The following is a 21,796-nucleotide window of genomic DNA, read 5'->3' on the forward strand; positions in this document are numbered from 1 at the left end:
CAAAGTAAGCAATGGAGCAGTAGCCCTGGCAGCAATCAACAAACTAAACGTTGTGCGCATGGTCAACCTTGGGAGTCACCGTTCAATTAGTGTTTCTCTCAGGCTATGTCTGATCCACACTAAATAGGTCTAGAGATAGCTGACGCCCCCAGCCTTATCAGGAGCAAATGGCCCAAGAGTGATTATTTTATCATTCGATTTCAAGTCTTTAAACTCTAAAAGAACCTTGTTTTCATTAGATGACTTACCGCCAAACACCTAAATGTGGAAGCCTTAAGGTGCTCATGAAGACACCTTAACTTGCTTCCCCAATGCACTGGGTAAACCTCCTTTCTTTCCTGACAGAATATGTTTGCTTGGGGTTTTGCCTGTCTCAAGCAACAGATCAGCTGTGTTGTTTTGACTCTTCACAGTAGGGAAACAAAGCAATTACAGATGCCCTTGAACCACACAAAGGTCAAGGAACAGTATTTCATCCTATAGACTCCAGTTTTTCATGCCACATAACTACGTTTCCATTTCTCAAAGGCCCTTCTTTTCATATGCATTGATCTTCATCATTCCTTGGAGATTGACTTTTCAACATCCTGTAGAAAGAGTTCCAGGCTGGCTCTCTGAGGTCTCGTGGAAGCTTGGAGGGCTAAATTATTTATTTTTCCTGAGCAACTAAATGCTGAATAAGCATACTCATAGAAAATGTATTGTATTTGGAGTTTAAATACGTTTTGATGAAGCCAAACTTCTTGCTTTTGCCCAAGTGTTGATCCCCAATTCCCTACTAAGAGGTGGATCAGTAACAGATGAACTAAGTATTTATCTAAAGAAGGATGAATGGATCCATTTTAATGGCAAACAAAGATTGAACTTAGAAACCCAAGGGGTGGAAAAGCAAAGAGAAAAGGCATTCTGAGAATTGGAAGCAATTTCTCCCTAATATAACTTTCAATTGGGCAAAAGCCTCCTTAGCCTTTAGGTTTTTCATGATAGATATCTATTCCTAGGACCCTTCTCTCTAATACAGCATCGATCGTACTTCTTTAGGTCTTAGTTTATGAAGCTCATCTTATCCCCTTTTTAGTATTTTCCATTCTGTCATCACATACATTAAATAGCAGCATTATAATTTTCACTAAAACAATGTGAACTTTTCATCATATATTTCACTTTCTCATTCATGTTTAACAGTCTATATAGTTTCTGTTACTCTAATTATTATTAATTAAGTTGATTACTTTTGAGTCTTTCTTTCAATACTGTATCTTGTCCAAGACAATTTTATACCTTCTGTCTTCTTATTCAAATACAGTATTTGGGGAATATTTATATAGTATCAGATTTCTAAATATTTTATCTCTCCTATAAAACTGTATGTTTCTAGATTTAAATATTAAATGTGGTTTCCCTTAGTATCCTATAAGTACCAATTGAATTTTTAAAAAAAGCGATAACATAAAATTTATATACATGAAACCGGGAAAGGGAATAACACTCGAAATGTATATAAGAAATACTCAAGTTAATAAAAAAAAAAGAGAAAAAAAATTTATATACATGATACCAAATGAGCGATCACACTAAAGTCCTAAGCCTTACCGGTCCATGGCATGTGAGGAGTCCGTCTTCCATTTTCTCACACTGGGAGTCACACTCAACACAGATGGAGCCGTTTTCAAACTCTCGAAACTCCCTGTGAAAATATCAGCTGCTTGAGAAGGTGTAAGCAAACAAGCTATCAACTTAACAAATGAAGCAACATCTGCTAAGAGCACTATTGGCAGAGTGAATTCTTGAGTTTGTTTCTCTAATGTGCCAGGAGCCACAGATGCACTTTTCTATACATTAAGGGGGAAGCTTTCCATTAAAAGGAAAGATATACAGCAGCCAGATGGTTTTCTTTGCCCTTGATTGGTCTCAACAATTGTCTCGTTCTGGAAAGCTTTCTCCTATGAGAGAGAGAGTCTAGCACTTTCTGAAAATAGAAAATCATCTCTTTTGATGACACAGCAGAATCACTTTTACCTCTGTAAGATTGCATCTGTTTGATTCTATATAAAACATTCTCCTTGGTTGAAGTTTGAATTTCTAAACCATTGTGGTTTTAAATGTCTGGCTACACAAATGTGCTCCAACCTTGTCCTTCAAGGCTATTAAATTTACTTTTGGTTAAACTTCAAAACAAGTTTGATGTCTTATCTCCTGTTTAAATACCAACCTTAGAGTATTAGGAATATCTTTTTATGCTAGATTTTATTTTCTTAGGTTATTGATCTAATGTAACACTCCTTTCAGTCTAATTCTTTTTGAAGTATTTCTATGTGGAATAAAATAGTTTAGTTTAATGTACATAATTTAAAACTTTATTATTGTAATCTACTGTGATTATGATACTTCCTTTTATATCATTACATTTTATGTTTATTTATGTATTATAGGTATTAAATAGATAATTATCCCTTTCAAAGTCTAATATAAATATTTTACTTTGGTAGTTGGGAAGCAGTCATCTATACTATGTTAAATATTTCTGTTTTCACTAAATACAAAATGAAATGTTGGGTAAGATAATTTAGTGTCCTTAATAAAGTTGATCACTAATTAAATCTTTATATCTAATTTGGTTATACATTTTTGTCTTAGTGTTCTGAACCATCTTTTGAAACCAATATAAATATGAAAATACAAGAACAGTGTAATTATAAATTAATTATGTGATAAATTCTAAAAAAATCCTTTCCCTTTTTGTCTCATTTGAACACATAAAGTCTTAATAAACAATGAGATTCCAAAGTGTAAGTTATATATTCTTTTGGCTAAATTGACACTAAATCTACATTTCTATTTTACTAATATTTAAAGTCGGGACATAATTCATTAAGTTTCTTTAGGCATTTTACATATATATACATATATATACTATATGTATATATACATATGTGTGTGTGTATATATATATATATATATATATATATATATATATATATACTATTATGCTTCCTTAAAGGCAACAGAGTTATGTATGGTTTCAAAATATAAAGCATCAGTAGGTTATCATCTGTATAGAACCTAAACAATTAGCTACATTAGTTTTAGTACTTATACAGTAAGATATGAATTTGTTTTAAATCAAACTTTTTACAAATTTTCTTATTTAAAGTCACAGTTATAAAACAAGCCTTCCTTTTGTGCTTCATTAATACAAGTGATATAAAAATGACCCAAGGGAGGGTATTTAAAGTCTACAAAAAGTTACAAAAAATGCATAATGAAATTTTATGAGAGACTAGTAAGCTTCTGAACTTCAGATAATTACTAGTTTTGGATAAAAGACTGTGGCCATTAAGGGGTTATGGTGACAAATGAGGAACATAATTTGTATGCTTCTAAAACATAGGCTGTATGATTTCTCTATCTTAGAGTCCCCCTCACCACACTCAATAAAAGAGTAAACGCATGTCATAAGAACAATAGGGAGACCATTGCCTTTCTTTGCTAACTTCCAATTAAAGGGCCCCTAATATTCTTCCTGCTTTCAGGAGACATCTTGCTTATGGTCTTTAAGAGTAACTGAGACTTGTTTCCCCAATGTAGGGTAATGCCAGGTGGAGTGGGAGGGTGGGAGTGGGAGCATCCTCATAAAAGCAGGGGGAAGGGGGAAAGGGGAAAACATTTGAAATGTAAATACATAAAATATCCAAGAAAAATAAAATAAAGAGTAATTGAGCCTTTGATTACCCTGTATCCATCACTGCTCTTCTTACTCCACTCTCCTGGTGACCTGACTGGAGTCTTGCAGTTTCCTTGACTTGGATGGGGCCTAACTAGTTACAATCTATGACCCTACTGTGTTAGCATAGTCAGTCTTTAAATCCAGAGTGAATATCTTAACACCAATTCTCCAAAATCTAAGTCTTAACACCAACACCATTATTTTAGAATTAAACACTTAACATCTAGTTTGCTAAGTATCATCTATAAAAGAAGGAAACTGTTTTATTGAGAAGCGATTTTTTTTAAATTTACAATTTAAATCTTTGACTGGCAGCCTGATGCTAGTCTCAGGGATTCAGAATGTATGCTAAATAGGAAAATCACCGTTCCATTCTAACTACCTTTCTCTTCCATTTTGATTGTTCTTTGTATTTAAGAGTTGCAGAAATACATTGATTTTGCCACTTGAATTTAGATACAAATTAGACTGAATTTATTGACTTTCTTTTTCCCTTCAAAAAGTCTTTGTTTTATTTTCCTTATGTGTATACATGCCAAAAATCTTGTATTTATAAATATATACTTACAAATGCCCTTCTCATTTTTATAAATATGCATTTATTTGACTGACTTAAACAGGTTTTAAAATAACTTAGTCAACCATTTGCCAGGGTCAGATTGTTGGAAAAAATGGAAATGATGCTAATGAATTCCACAGCAAGGACTTTAGCAAGATCTTAATAAGAGTATTTCACTTAATAAGCATATTTCACTTCCTATAATCAAAAAAGGTAACACCATGCTATTCCCATTTATCATAAGAAACCACAACTTAGGCCAATGAGATGGTAAGCATCTCTTAAGCCCATCACTAGGGAACTTTAGGCAAGAACACCATGTGACCTAGAAGTTTAAACAAGCTTGGACAACATTACAAGACCTAAAAAGGAAGAAAGGACAGAAGAAGTGAGAGAAGAAGGAAAGAAGTTGTTCAGTATGGAGTTAAAGGCAGATTTATCCCCATCAAAATACCAATCCAATTCTTCAGAGAGTTAGACAACAATTTCCAAATTCATCTGGAAGAACAAAAAACCCAGGATAGCTAAAACTATCCTCAACAATAAAAGGACTTCTGGGGGAATCACTATCCCTGAACTCAAGCAGTATTACAGAGCAATAGTGATAAAAACTGCATGGTATTGGTACAGAGACAGACAAATAGACCAGTGGAATAGAATTGAAGACCCAGAAATGAACCCACACACCTATGGTCACTTGATTTTTGACAAAGGAGCCAAAACCATCCAATGGAAAAAAGATAGCATTTTCAGCAAATAGTGCTGGTTCAACTGGAGGTCAACATGTAGAAGAATGCAGATCGATCCATTCTTATCACCCTGTACAAAGCTAAAGTCCAAGTGGATCAAGGACCTCCACATCAAACCAGATACACTCAAGCTAATAGAAGAAAAAGTGGGGAAGCATCTCGAACACATGGGCACTGGAGAAAATTTCCTGAACAAAATACCAATGGCTTATGCTCTAAGATCAAGAATAGACAAATGGGATCTCATAAAACTGCAAAGCTTCTGTAAGGCAAAGGACACTGTGCTTAGGACAAAATGACAACCAACAGATTGGGAAAAGATCTTTACCAATCCTACAACAGATAGAGGGCTTATGTACAAAATATACAAAGAACTTAAGAAGTTAGACCACAGGGATACAAATACCTCTATTAAAAATGGGGTTCAGAGCTAAACAAAGAATTCACAGCTGAGGAATGCCGAATGGCTGAGAAACACCTAAAGAAATACTCAACATCTTTAGTCATAAGGGAAATGCAAATCAAAACAACCCTGAGATTTCACCTCACACCAGTGAGAATGGCTAAGATCAAAAACTCAGGTGACAGCAAATGTTGGCAAGGATGTGGAGAAAGAGGAACACTCCTCCATTGTTGGTGGGATTGCAGACTGGTACAATCATTCTGGAGATCAGTCTGGAGGTTCCTCAGAAAATTGGACATTGAACTACCTGAGGACCCAGCTGTACCTCTCTTGGGCATATACCCACAAGATGCCCCAACATATAAAAAAGACACGTGCTCCACTATGTTCATAGCAGCCTTATTTATAATAGCCAGAAGCTGGAAAGAATCCAGATGCCCTTCAACAGAGGAATGGATACAGAAAATGTGGTACATCTACACAATGGAATATTACTCAGCTATCAAAAACAATGACTTTATGAAATTCATAGGCAAATGGATGGAACTGGAAAATATCATCCTGAGTGAGGTAACCCAATCACAGAAAAGCACACATGGTATGCACTCATTGATAAGTGGCTATTAGCCCAAATGCTTGAATTACCCTAGATGCACAGAACACATGAAACTCAAGAAGGATGACCAAAATGCAAATGCTTCACTCCTTCTTTAAATGGGGAACAAGAATACCCTTGGCATGGATTAGGGAGGCAAAGTTTAGAACAGAGGCAGAAGGAACACTCATTCAGAGCCTGCCCCACATGTGGCCCATACATACACAGCCACCTAATTAGACAAGATGGATGAAGCAAAGAAGTACAGGCAGTCAGGAACCGGACGTAGATCTCTCCTGAGAGAAACAGCCAGAATACAGCAAATACATAGGCGAATGCCAGCAGCAAACCACTGAACTGAGAACGGGACCCTCGTTGAAGGAACCAGAGAAAGGACTGGAAGAGCTTGAAGGTGCTCGGGACCCCATATGAACAACAATGCCAAGCAACCAGAGCTTCCAGGGACTAAGCCACTACCTAAAGACTATGCATGGACTGACCCTGGACTCTGACCCCATAGGTAGCAATGAATATCCTAGTAAGAGCACCAGTGGAAGGGGAAGCCCTTGGTCCTGCCAAGACTGAACACCTAGTGAACGTGATTGTTGGGGGGAGGGTGGTAGTGGGGGGAGGATTGGCAGGGGAAGCCCATATAGGAGGGGAGGGTGAGGAGTTAGGGGAATGTTGGCCTGGAAACCGGGAAAGGGAATAACAATTGAAATGTAAATAAGAAATACTCAAGTTAATAAATATAAAAAAATAAAGGCAGATTCATTTCTTCAGAGGCAAGCATAACCAGCTTCCTAGACCAAATAAAAGAATTAGACAATGCTGCCAGATGAGGGGCTGTGTGAGAAACCCTCAGAGTGCAGACAAAGACTAAAAGTATTCTTTTAGATGCCATTTTTATATATGTTATATATAAACATATATATGTATATATATATATATATATATATAAAATGAGTTTTACTGTATCGAAAGTACTTTTAAAACTTTAAGTACTTTCTCATCTCTTAATGCTATAAACTTGATGGAAATTGTTAAATTTAAAAAATGTTTAACGATTCCAGAAGCCACTAGTTTTGTTTTGTTATTTTTGTGATCGTTCATCAGGAAGTATAAATTTGATCCTGAATGGAACATACAGCAACATGTTTTTATAATTTATATTTCAGACAATATTAACCCTAAAATACCCAGAAAAATGGCATTGTGGAAAGGAAGGAAATCCAGATTCCCAGTACTCTAATGATGGTTTGATTATTCAGTCACTGTGTGATTTTTACCTGATATTATATTATACAAGTCTTGTTCATAATTTGCTGCAACTAGGTAAAATGACTTCTCAAATCCCCTATCTCATTAGAAATGCATACTTATTTAATAATCTCTTATTGTAACGTGGTCAGTAAACTAAATTCCAGTAAAAATACTTTAATGACAACATTAGCTATACACAGGTAATTTTTTGATCTGAGGGACTTTATTTAGAGGGCTTTTCTGTCATGGTACTATGAAGAAGCCTGAATACTATCCCAGTGTGTAGGATCTATTTATTACCAAATTTCTATATTGATTATACTTTACAAAGCTCATATATGAAATATTTTAAAATATTAGTCTTATCTTAAGTTACTTTTTTATTTAAACATCAAGTTTCAGCTTTGTTACCTAATTTCTTAGAGTAAATCTGCCTTGGCCATTTGTAAGAAGAAATATATAGTTATTAAAATGATGAATATATTTTTATACTCCCAACATGATGCACAAAACCAGTGCTGTCATTGATCACAGTATCAGTTGTCACAATAAGGAAATGGGTGAATGGGGAAAATAAATAGACTGAAGACATTCTAATGAATAGTTTCCAAAGCTGTTTAAAATACTTTCAGTTGAGCCATATAAGAGAAACTGACTTAGAACAGCCACAAGAAATACATTATCACACTAATGAAGGGCAACCAGGGGGCCTGAGATTCTGCTATAGTAAAGGGATTTTATAGGGTATGAAATGTCATGGTAGAGCGTGGAGCCTAGGCTTCCTTGTAAGCCATGTGATGGTTGCAGTACACAGAGAAGTAAAATTGCTGGGTTAAAACATTGGTTAGAAAGGACTGAAAGAGCTTGAAGGGCCTTGAGACTCCATATGAACAACAATGCCAACCAACCAGAGCTTCCAGGGACTAAGCCACTACCCAAAGACTATACATGGACTGACCCTGGGCTCCATCCAACCTCATAGGTAGCAATGAATAGCCTAGTAACAGCACCAGTGGAAGGGGTAGCCCTTGGTCCTGCCAAGACTGAACCCCCAGTGAACGTGATTGTTGGGGGGAGGGTGGTGATGGGGGGAGGATGGGAGGGGAACACCCATAGAGAAGGGGAGTGGGAGGGCTTAGGGGGATGTTGGCCTGGAAACCGGGAAGGGGAATAACAATCGAAATGTAAATAAGAAATACTCAAGTTAATAAAGATAAAAAATGTCAAAAAAACAAAAAAAAAACACATTGCTTTTTAGGAAGTGGCAGAGTGAATGGAAAACCCTCTTCTACTTCAAATCAAAGGTTTCCTGTAGTCCTTCCCAGTTATCAAAGACAGAGAGATGTGGGCTGTTTCTTGGGTGGAAATAGGGACACGACCTTACTGGAGCAAAAGCAGGAGCTTTGCAGTGAAGACAAAAGGAAGGTGTGAGAGGAAAATCTGCAGTAGACTATAAGGTGTAAGGCAGGGTTTCTCAGCCTGTGGATCAGGACCCTTGGCAAACCTCTATTTCCATATTTCCATTACAATTCAAGATGGTAGCAAAATGACAGGTGTGAAATAACAGTAAAAATAATGTTTTGTGGGTCACCACAGCATGAGGAATCATTATTAAAGGGCTGCAGCATTAGGAAGGCTGAGAACCATGGTAGTAGACCAAAGTTTGCAGCCATCTACCTCCTAACACAAGGCGAAAGTTAAACCGTTTTGCTAAAGTTTAAGAGGGTAAAATTCAGTAAGATTTATGTATCTTGGTAAACATCTTTAAAATATGCATGCTAGTCAGTGCCAGTCTTATTATTGCAAGCAAAACAATTTTTAATTAAAAGTTTTTATCTTTCTTTTTCCTTCTGCATCACAGGTGCTTTTTAAAAATCTTGGTAGAATTTTCTAAATTATCACTGTTTTTCTAAAGGTCTGATTTTTGTTTTAATCAGTTGCTTATAGTAGCTTATGAGTTAAAGGTGGCCTGGTCGTCTCTTACCCATCATAAAGGTTGCAGGACTCTATACAGATCTTTCCCCTGCTGAAGCGCCGACATGACAGACACTGGTCTGGCCCAGGTCCCCAACAACCATCATTTGAACACAGGTGGTTACACACCATCCCTTCAGCAGCTGCAAGAAACACCAAAGTCAACAGGCAATGAGACGAATGCATTAATATTTACCATCTTATGTAAAAAGCAGAATAGCTTTTTTTTAATTAAAAAACATTTACTTCACCCTTTTGCTATTCTCCCTTAAACACTTCCCAAGTTTCTCATTTCATAATCTCAAATTTATGGCCTCTCTATGGTTATAACCATATATATGTACAGTAATAACCATATATGCATAAAATATAATTCCAGTGTGTGTGCCCAGTCAGGCTTGATAGTTTTTAAGGAGTTGGTTTGAAAGAGAACGTCTCCTGAGAGGTTCTTCCAGAACCTTCCTCATACAGATTAAGATGTTTGCAGCTAACCAGCAGACTAAGCACAGGTACCCCTATGGAGGAGTTAGAGAAAGGACTGAAGGAGCTGAAGGGGTTTGCAACCCCATAGGAAGAACAACAATATCAACCAACCAGACCCACCAGAGCTCCCAGAGAGTCAGCAACCAAAGTGTGTACACATGGGGTGACCCATGGCTCCATCTGCTTAAGTAGCAGAGGATGGGCTGGTCAGACATCAATGGGAAGGGAGGCTCTTGGTCCTGTGAAGGTTGAATGCCCCAGTGTAGGGGAATGACAGGGCGGGGAGACTGGAGTGGATGGGTGGGAGGGAGAGCACTCATATAAACAGGGGGAGTGGGTATGGGAAATGGGGAAACCTTGAAAGGGGATAACATTTGAAATGTAAATACATAAACTATCTAATTAAAAAAGGAATTAAAGATCTATTTCATGGTAGTACATCAACAATTTGATTTATCATACCAATCTGCATATTTTATTTTTCAGGCCTAATACCATGTTAGCCTTATGCCTTGTCTCTCCTACTATCAAAGGTGACAGAACTTTATTGTGTGTGAAGTGGTAAAGTTGTTGGGATTTTCTGCTCTGTTATCACATTATTTGACAGGAATGGTTTATCTTCACAGGAACCCAACATCCCTTCTGTTTTCTGTTGCCTCTTTGATTCTTTATTCATGCTCCTAGTAGCACAGAAGCTTAGAATTAAGTCAACAGAATCACAGGAAACAAAGCAACTCTAAACAAGAAACCACAAGAACTGCATGTGACTTATTCTTTCCAAACAGCCAGGTGGAATTGAAGACTGTCAGACTATTTTCGCTAAAGTAAAATCAAGGCAATGCCTCCAAAAGCAAAAAACAAAAGGGCAAGAAAGCTACTTTTTTGACATTCTTAAGAGAAAAAAACAAAGTGTTTCAATCATCCCCAAGATGTCAACACACATCTGACCTCCCAGAGCGATCATCATGTTTGGAGCAGGCCTGTTCACAGCTTAGAGTTCGTAAGGCCATGTAATCCTCTCTAAAGAAATGTTAGCAATGTAGTTATTAGGAAACCTTTCACTTTCTCTGTATTGTCTCTAGAAGCTGTAAAACAGCTTTTTCTTTATCTCGTCTGAATTGTAACTGTCTATTAAAAATCTGGAGAGTTGATAATGTGCTTAGTATCTCAACCTTTATAGAAAATATTGAACCTGCTTCCATTAAAATAGAAATGAGCTTCAAATAATGAATTTTGCTAGAGCCCTGCATGTATGACAGTAAATGGATTCCCTCAAAAATATTGAAATAGAGCACCTGTCTATGGGCACAAAGGCAGAAAATAATTCTTTCATTGTATAGCAAATCTAACTACTATGTTGGTATTATTTATCATACATTGAAGCATGGTTTTTACTTAGAATGTACTTAGATGGGTAACATTAATCTTTTTTTTTAATGCTGAAAAGTTTGTTTCATATAGAGAAGTTCAGCTTTTCTGATATGATAGATCTAGGTTCAAATCTTTATTGCTTCCTGAGCCATCTTGCCGTGGGCAATTATTTTCCTGCTACAGATTTGTAACATGAATATGTTCCTTGCAGGATTAAGATGAATATGACCATAATATTAATATTGTATTTGATACACTGTTGGGTATTTTAAATAAACATTCAACAAATTTACTGACAAAAAATTTAAAAACACAAAAATCCTCCACACACATACATTTTGATAGGTGGCCTGCATAAGACCTGGGCACAAAATTCAGCATGTAGGAGTTGAGAGGAATGAGAAGCAGCAGTGATTATATATTAAAAAATATGCAAAGGGTGTTTATAATACTGAGTATGTTATAAAGTGTCTATCAGAGAAAAATACTGAACTGCAGAAAATCAAATAAATATTTCACTTCACTCTTAAGTAAATATGTTAGTAACATAACATATATATGATATATTATATATACTATACTTCATAAATAAGTAAACTATCAATAAATATCCCTTTGGTATTTAGTAAATACAAAATAAATACTCTCTATAGAGGATATGGTTTTCTCTATGTGTTGTCTTCTAAAATTGTCCTCAAATATATTCTTATACATTTCTAAGCTGTAAAATTTCCTATTCTAATTTTTTCTTGAGGCAGTAAATAAACCTACACAAGAAGAAATTAATTGTGTAGTCCATATATTTTAATGTACATTCCCTTTACATTCCCTTTTACCTTTTCATACTTTAGATTTTTTTTTAGTTTGTAACTTTTAAAATATCTTCTTTTTCCCCAAACATATGTTTCAGCATCCTGGAACACAGATATCAACACGTTCCCCAATGGAAACATGGATCACATACATCAACATGGCCTCAAGTTGCATCACAGACCACACATATCAATTTTCATTCAAGAATATTGTATTTACATAATTTCCATTCTTGTTCCATCTACTCCAACTTCTCCAGCACTCTCTCACTGTCTCCCAGTTTAATGGTTTAATAATTATTGTTACATGTTTGTGTACCTGTATACATACAGACATAAACACATACTTAACTTGGTGAGTCTGTTTAGTATTACTCAAATGTAAATAGATTTAGAGATGACTACTTGAGATAGATAACCTAACAGATGATCATGCTATACAGGTAACAGATATTTCCCTTTTCCGTAACCATTTATTTCCATGGCTTTTCAACTCTGAGTTGAGCTTTGATGAGGTATCTCTCATCTTTGATTTGGTGTCACTGGTATAATCCCTTAATTCTTCTTGAGGCGACCATATTGTTAAGTAAGATGTGATGTCACACCTCACCTTTACATATGCTTCTATCTGTAATTCAGTAAGGAAAGTATAGGGGAAGAGACAAAGTTGAGTTACCCAAAGACTCTCCCACAGACACCTGTCTTATTAAGGTGCATTACGTACTAAGGATACAGAATTAGGGGCCATACAACATAAACATTTCTTTTAGTCTCCAAGGGATTCACTGATTAAAATGATACAACTTATGTGTATGAAAACAATAGAAAAATGTTGTTCCATAAAATTCAAAGCCAAAAGCATGGAATCTCAATGTGTTGGGCAGTTCTCTCTCTCTCTCTCTCTCTCTCTCTCTCTCTCTCTCTCTCTCTCTCTCTATCTCTATCTCTATCTCTATCTCTATCTCTATCTCTATCTCTCTCTCAGTAAATCATGACACTGATCCAACTTCCTGTGCTATCAGTTGTGATTTGCTTCATTAGCCTATGAATGTATAACTCCAATTAGATATGTCTTCCCTCTAAATTGTCACATGGCATTTCCTCGGTCTCTTTTCTTCTAAAGATACTAGTCACTGGACTAATGTCTTATTCTACAGGCATACCTTCATTTTAACTTAGATTTTGATCTATCTTTATTTACTTGAAGTCAGACTTAACATGCGACTGGTCCGTGTCTTTTGAGGAGAAAGAACAATACAGAGCTCAGAGCTGCACAGAAGGAGCTCTAGTCATTGATTCCCAGTCTCCTGAATTTTAAACTGGACAGCTTTACCTTTAAAATGGTATAGCCACTCATGTAGACACTAGTCAGAATACAGTGCTGTCGTTTGAAATGAAAACTGAACCCTGCAGCAAGGCTGGCTTTTATCATTGAGAAGTTCTTGATGCCTTTAGACATTTTAGGTTAAAAATTAGAGGAGATCTCATTTTTGTAACTAATCAGCAACAGTAACTGCTAATTATTTTTTGAAAAGAACATAGAGAACATTTCAGTCATTGTTAGTAATTAGACATTGTGCTGTTTCAAATAAAATATGAAAAAATTACAAAGAACAGTGTACTGATATTTACTTTGGTAATTTAGGGAAGGAGATCTGAAAAGTATAATTAAGAGTTTCTATCTTCTGATTACTTCAAAGGATACTGTTTACATTGGATCCTGATTTATGCACTGTATGTTTCACATCAAGCCTGGTTTAATAAAAATTACAGTAGAATTCATTAATTTCTAAGTGAACATAGTGCATCCCATCCCAAGAACAGTTCTTCTAACCTGTTAGGCAGAATCTAGTTTATAAATGCACAGGACTGAGGGGAGCTAGCAAGATAGGTGTATGCAAACTAGAGATGGAAAGATAGGACTGTTGGCATAGTAGAAAACCTTTCTTAGCAGTGGTGTCTCATATTATAATTTAAATTACAATTAATCATGAGTGATATCCAAAGTTCATACTCTGTAGCATACCAAAAATAGAAATAATATGACCTTAATAGTAAGTGCATGAGATATTTACAGGAAACTGAAATTCCTCATGATATTCTAGAAAGTAAAATATTTATTCTCTAGTTGCTATTGTCATGGTTACCAGTGAAAAACAAATAGGATAGTACATGAAGAAAATATTCCTTCTAACCCTGTCTTTATTGTATGCCTTCCTTCTTTCCTTACCGATGCCATTTGGATTGAATACAGGATGCACACTAATCATTGTAAAATGAGGTCATGTGGACATCCGTGGAGTTTAGTGATTAGCAAGTAATTATAGTTTTGCTGTTTTTATTTGATTGAGGCATGCTCAGTGTGCTAGAGTTCCTATTACCAAATGGCAGGAAAGTAAAGACATAGATAAATATAAAATTGCATACAGCTGGTTCTTCATAGCTATGCATCTATGGTTAATGTTACTGCAGATGTAATCAACCTTTGATCAAACTACAAAAACTGTATTTATTTTTAAACAGGACTGAAATGATGTATCATTTTTTTTGCTCTTTACTATTCCCTATATATTTTTGCAACTATTTTCACAGTATTTAAATGCAGTTCAAAATTTTAAGTAACCTAGATATAATTTAAAGCATAATGAAAGATAAGCATAGGTTTCATAAAAAACGTCTGCCTTTTTGTACAACAAAGAATGCATGGCTACGGATTTTGCAGTTGTGCTGGACTTCTTGAACTGATGCCCAAGGATGATAAGCAGTAATGCATTTCTTCAGTATTTTATGCACCTCCCTAAACCTAACCAAAAACAAACACAACAAAACAAAACAAAAGCAACCAACCAACTAAACAACCAAAATCCCCCAAAAGAAAAAAAACTACTATAAACATTCAACATCACTACACATTTTTTCTTCTGAAGCATTACCCAAGTTTTATATATTGTGGATAATTTAAAGAACTTTTTCTGTCACTCATCAAAATACCACCCTACCCCCATGTCTCCATCTTCAGTGAATCACACTTATCTCCCCTTCATAACGTCCATCTCTCACTCCTCATTCATAGCTATACTTAGCCCTCAGCACCAACAGGTATTCCCTGGGAACCCACAGGCTACGATAACAGGGGAAGCAGAAAGTCTGACTGTAGATCTTCATATCTCTCTCAGCTCCTCGGAAAAAAATTCTCAGACCCATCATCAGCTCTGTAGCAGAAATCTGTTACAGACTCTCCTCAGTTTCTGATCCCATTTCCAGGGCACTAAGAAGATTCTGGTAGAAGATCTTGCTATCCTCCCTTCTGTGAACCCCTTAATCCCCTGACAGCCCATTCCTGTTCCCAAGTGTCAACTCCCAATACCTATGAACACATTTTGCCTGGAAACCCCATTAAAAGCACCTATGAGGATCCCAGGAGAAATTCATACCAGGCAACATACAGTCACCATACCAGAAAGGGCAGCAGAATATAGAGAACAAAACATCCACTCAAAAACACAAGACCAAAAACTAACACCTAGAATTTAATTTTTCCAAACTTAGATGTCTAACATGTTAGGGTAAAAACACAATCAACAATAGTCAGGACAGAATATTTCTATTAGAACTCAACAACCTTATTACAATAGACCTTGTGTATTTCAAGATAGCTGAAACATAAGACATGGACTTCAAAATAGCCATGATTAATATAATAAAGGTCCTTAATAGTAAATAAACCCAGGAAAGCACAAACAGTGGAAGTACATGAATAATAGTGTTCAAGACCTGTAGATAGAAATAGAATCAATAAAGAAAACAAAACAGGATACACACACACACACACACACACACACACACACACACACACACACACACATATATATATATATATAATGCAGGGTAGATTCTCTGCCATCATAGATATAAGAAATGGATATCTCAGAAAAAGAAAATGGTGAATATTTTCTTGGAAAATGGAAAATAATTCTTGGCCCAAAACAGGACTTAATCATTGGTCAATTGTTTACAGCCTAGTGAATGGACATAAAACCACATGCATATGCGAATCACTAATTTTACTCAGGTGTTTATTATTTTAAAATTCAATTGATTTATTTATTTATGTGTTACTTTATCTTACAAAATAAAAAGTGTCTTTGTGGCATTATTGTGACATGTTTGCTTGACTTTCTCCACCTTCCTATCTTCCCTCTCCCTTTTCTATCCCTGTTGTTTTCTTCTGCCTCCAGTGACTTGAGATGCCAGGGTGAGTTGGTTCCCCTTTTCAAAGGAGAAGGGGAAGGGAATGGGGGATAAACTTTGCAAGGGTGGCACTGGGTGGAAGTGGGGGCCTTTATGACAGTTTGAATATGAGTGGCCCAGGGAGTGGCACTAATGGCATTGGTGACCTTGTTAGAGTAGGTGTGTTGCTTGGTCATGGGCTTTAAAAAGAGCCTTGTCCTAGCTGTCTGGAAGCAACTCTCCTAGCTGCCTAAGGTGAATCTGTAGAACTCTCAGTCCTCCTGAATTATGCCTGCCTGGATGCTGCCATGCTCCCACTTTGATGACGATGATCTGAACCTCTGAACCTGTAAGCCAGCCGCAAGGAAATGGTGTCTTTATAAGAGGTGCCTTGGTCATGGTATCTGTTCAGAACAGTAAAACCCTAACTAAGACAGCCTTCATTCATTGGTAGCACATCTCACATTTTCAGGATTCCAGTGTATATTGAATACCATGTGAGACATCCAGTCTGATGAACTGCACAAATGTAGGATCCTTGTCTTTTCCAATGGAGACAACCACTGTTGGACTAGCTGGACCATAGCCTATAGTACATTGTAACAAATCCCCTTCAATCTACATAGATTCATTCTATAAGTTATGTTCCTCTGGAGAACCCTGACTAATGCACCTATTCTATGACTTTCATCTCCAACAATGTAAACAAAACAAATGTCTCAATGTTAGGAAGTACCCAGCTTTAGTTAGATTTATTTATTTATCTACCACTGTAATATCATAAAACATCTACTAAGACAAGTATTATCTTGACTAAAATATATAGAATATATTATAAGTAGCTGGTAGACTGAGTACGATAGTAATAATTTCTTTTGAATAGTTTCATAGTGAAATAAATATCCAAGTCTTTGAAATGTGATAGACATCAGTGTGATCAATGGACATATTAGTAGCCCAAAACACTGGGTCATTATTTATCTTTCTTGATATTGCTATACTAATCTTCACATGGATATTGCTACAATTTATAGGGTGGTTGCAAACAAATTAAATCACATATATCAATTAAGAAGCACAATCTGACATGTTCTTAGCTGGTCATTTACTACAACATATTGCAAGTCACTTCTGTTATCGAGGAGAAACTGATTAGTCAATAAATTATATTGGCTCAATAGAGTATTTAACTGGATATTAAAAGGCATTATAAGAACCTTCATATGTCTAAAATTATAGTAAATTTAAATATAAAGAAATAAGAACGCTTTAAGACAGAAAGTAGAAAACCTAATAGATTAAATTGAGAAAAATATAAAATGTATCACTAGTAAATATGAAGGTTAAAAATCATCTGAAAATAGAAATTTATTTACATTATAAGAAATAACAGAAAATTAATATATTAAAATTTCAAAGTGCTTCTTCAAATCTAGAAGAAAAAAGCCCAATAATTACCGATCTGAATATAGATAAAAGGCATGAATAAGGTGAAGTATTTTATAAGAAAAGATATAAATGTTCAGTGAGCACTAAATATGACTCAGTCTCAACCTCAATTATGTACATTTTAAAGATTTCCTTTTCCTATTAATAATCACTGACATATAAAACTATGATTGTTCATTGCATATTTAATAATAAAAAAGGTAGATACATAATTTGGAAAAGATGTTTCCAAATTGAAAAATTGATAACAAGCTTTGTTTAATTATATTTAAGTATATATGCACAATAGTTTCTAAGCCATGAAATGTGTTGTTTCAGAAGAAAACCAAATGTGCATTTTGAAGTATTGGTAATATTTGTCGCTATACTGTTTATATGTAAAAATTTCTTCTTCCCTTTCAAAAAACTTCAAAAGGCTTATGAAGAATCCACTAGAACTTCTCCCACATAGAACTGTCACTCTGTGAGAACCAGCACCACATGGGAGAAAGAGGCTGGAAGTAACAACCTTTCATGTCCCAAAGTTGTTTCTCAACTTCATCCTCTTCAAACTGTCATACCTACTTCGACAGTTTTGACTAAAAGAGGGAAGTCTTCTCAAGCCACAGTCACTCTTTATGGATGAGGTAACATCTTTCTTTTCTTTTCTTTTTTCCTTTGTCTTTGCTTTTTCTTTTTCTTTTTTCTTTTAAAAACCATTTTGAACTCCAAACCATCTATTTAAAGTATTGAATTTTTAAATTAACAATCATTCCATATTTTGATAAGAGTCTTTATAGTGATTCTGGGAATGGTGGAGGGGGCCCTCTTGGTATACCTCCACCATCTATAACATCTAAATCTATCTCTAGATGAGGTTTTCTGACATTAGCCAGTATGTGAAGACACACCATTTTTTACTATGCCACATTTTTGATAATCATACTACCTCTCTATTATCGAATGCTGGGATAATGGAGAAAACTTTGGATGCTATTTTTAAGTATTTTGCAAAATATTAAAAAGAACAGAAGGTCCTGTTTTAAGTACTTGTACTTACTACAGTTCTCAGCCCTCCTGTTGTCTCGGATCACTATCCTCTGGTTAACGGTGCTGAACAGTGTTGTCCAGTTGATGGTGTGGTAATAACACAGGTTGCTGTTGTCCGTGATGTAGATATTGCCCGCACTGATTTCCTTCAGAGACTGGAACTGTAGTGAAGTGATACCTTGTTGTTTGAGGATAAGCAATGAGAGACCACTAAAAAAGGACAGAGGTGGAATTAGAAAATGAATAATTCAGAAAATATGCTCAAAAGTTCAATAAGGACGTAGTATCTCACAGCAAAAATAAAAATAATGGAATGTAAAAAGTGGATGAACAGAGCCCTTCTTCTGATTGGCATTTCTTTCTTTGAAGCTATATAGGCTTAAATAATCATTTAATATCTATTTTTTGCAATTATTAATGTATGTCTCTCTCTATATATTGCTGAATTAGCTATATTCTGCCTTCTCTTCTGGGCCTAAATTCTGTATTCATCTAGAGTAAAATCTTATACTAAGAGTATTCATTGGATAAATATGAATATAAATATGTATTTATAATACCCACTATAGCACATTTGTTTAATTATGGTGATATAGAATTAGCCACCATTTCTTAGGATAAATGTTATATAAACTATTTGTAATGTTTTAAGATTCAATTTATGCATATCAGAAACCAAAATTTTATCAGTTGTAAAATATATAAAACATGTTAAGAAATACTAAAAATAAAAGACTTGAACTTTTAAAATAAAAAAATACATAGAGACTTCAGATACTTGGGAAAAAGATTCAAACTTAATTGACTGAAGACAAAAGAATGGTCTTTTAAAAGGTTAATTTTATTACAAAATCATCAATATTTTGTGGTCTCCATTGTAGTTATATTTTATTGGGCTTAAATTATACTTTCCACATTCCCATATCGCAGTCAACTAAAGGACATTGATCTTTGTTAACTAAAAACTTTTTCTTTTACTTTTATTTTTATTTTTTATTGGATATTTCTTTAATTACATTTCAAATAGTATTGGCATTCCCAGTTTCCTGTCCATAAGCTCCCTATCCTCACCTTCTCCCCATCTTCTATAAGGGTGTTCCCCTCCCCATCCAACCATCCTTACCGCCTGTCCAAGACTTTCCCTTACACTGGGGGTCCAACGTTGGCAGGACCAAGGGCTTCTCCTTCCATTGGTGCACAACAAGGCTATCCTCTGCTACATATGCAGTTGGAGCCATGGGTCAGTCCATGTATAGTCTTTGGGTAGTGCTTTAGTCCCTGAAAGCTCTGGTTGGTTGGCATTGCTGTTCCTATAGGATTGCAAGCCCCTTCATCTCTTTCAACCCCTTCCCTAATTCTGCCAATAGGGGTCCCATTTTCAGTTCAGTGGTTTGCTGCTAGCATTAGCCACTGTAATTGACATGCTCTGGCTTTGTCTCTCAAGAGAGATCTATATCCAGTTTTCCTTCCTAGGTTCATCAATCTTATCTAGTTTTGGTGGCTGTATATATATATGGGCCACATGTGGGGTAGGCTCTGCTCTACCCATTCCTTCAGTCTCTGCTCTAAACTTTGCCTCCATATCCCCTCCTATGGATATTTTTGATCCCCCTTTTAAGAAGGAGTGAAGCATTTGCATTTTGGTCATCCTTCTTCTGGAGCTTCTTGTGGTCTGTAGATTACAACTTTGGGAAATTTGAGCTTTTGGTCTAATATCCACTTATCAATGAGTGCATAAAATGTGCGTTTTTGTGACTTGGTTACCTCACTCAGGATGATATTTTCCAGTTCAATACATTTGCCTATGAATTTCATGAAGTCATTTATTTTGAAAGCTGAGTAGTCCTCCATTGTGTAGATGTACCACATTTTCTGTATCCATTCCTCTCTTGAAGGGCATCTGGGTACTTTCCAGCTTCTGGCTATTATAAATAAGGCTGCTATGAACATAGTGGAGCATGTGTCTTTGTTGTATGTTGGGGCATCTTTTGGGTATATGCCCAGGAGAGATATAGCTGGGTCCTCAGGTAGTTCAATGTCCAATTTTCTGAGGAACCTCCAGACTGATTTCCAAAATGGTTGTATCAATTTGCAATCCCACCAACAATGGAGGAGTGTTCCTCTTTCTCCACATCCTCACCAGCATCTGCTGTTGCCTGAGGGTTTTTTGTTTTTTGGGGTTTTTTGTTTGTTTGTTTGTTTGTTTTTTATCTTAGCCATTCTGACAGGTGTGAGGTGGAATCTTAGGGTTGTTTTGATTTGCATTTCTCTGATGATTGAGAATGTCGAACATTTCTTTAGGTGCTTCTCGGACATTCAATAATCCTCAGCTGAGAATTCATTGTTTAAATCTGTGTTGCATTTTTAATAGGGTTATTTGTCTCCCTGCAGTCTAACTTCTTGCATTCTTTGTATATTTTGGATAATAGCCCTCTATCATATGCAGAATTGATAAAGATATTTTCCCAATCTGTTGGTTGTAGTTTTGTCCTAATGACAGTGTCCTTTGGCTTAGAGAAGCTTAGCAGTTTTATGAGGTCCCATTTGTCAATTCTTGATGTTAGAGCATAAGCCATTGGTGTTTTGTTCAGGAAAATTTCCCCAGTGCCCATATGTTTGAGACTCTTTCCCACTTTTTCTTCTATTAGTTTAAGTGTGTCTGGTTTGATGTGGAGGTCCTTGATCCACTTGAACATAAGCTTTGTACAGGGTGAAAAGAATGGATCAATTTGCATTCTTCTACAGCCTGACCTCCAGCTGAACCAGCAACAATTGTTGAAAATGCTATCTTTTTTTTCCATTGGATGGTTTTAGCTCCTTTGTCAAAGATCAAGTGACCATATGTATATGGGTTCATTTCTGTGTTTTCAATTCTATTCCACTGAGCTATCTGCCTGTCTCTGTACCAATACCATACAGGTTTTTTTTTATCACTATTGCTCTGGGGGTCAGGTTTGGTGATTCTCCCAGAATTCTTCTATTGTTGAGGATAGTTTTCACTATCCTGAGATTTTGTTATTCAAAATTAATTTCCAAATTGCTCTTTCTAAAACTATGAAGAACTGAGTTGGAATTTGGATGGGGATTGCATTGAATCTGTAGATTGCTTTTGGCAAAATGTCCATCTTTATTATATTAATCCTGACAATCCA

General features: G+C 35.8%; 1 protein-coding gene across 5 annotated transcripts in view; it reads right to left on the reverse strand.

Moving 5' to 3' along the window:
* The window catches only part of Erbb4 (erb-b2 receptor tyrosine kinase 4), a 1,072,248-nt gene that overhangs the window by 258,419 nt on the left and 792,033 nt on the right, over window positions 1-21,796 (reverse strand). For all 5 annotated transcript variants that reach the window (XM_063267662.1, XM_039084150.2, XM_039084151.2 and 2 more), the window contains exons 12-14: window positions 18,655-18,854; window positions 9,281-9,413; window positions 1,594-1,687 (exon numbers count right to left, since the gene is read on the reverse strand). In XM_063267662.1, the coding sequence (XP_063123732.1) occupies window positions 1,594-1,687; window positions 9,281-9,413; window positions 18,655-18,854 (427 nt within the window). The remainder of the gene's footprint in view (window positions 1-1,593; window positions 1,688-9,280; window positions 9,414-18,654; window positions 18,855-21,796) is intronic.

Source organism: Rattus norvegicus, chromosome 9 (assembly GCF_036323735.1).
Source record: "Rattus norvegicus strain BN/NHsdMcwi chromosome 9, GRCr8, whole genome shotgun sequence".
Classification (NCBI taxonomy): domain Eukaryota; kingdom Metazoa; phylum Chordata; class Mammalia; order Rodentia; family Muridae; genus Rattus; species Rattus norvegicus.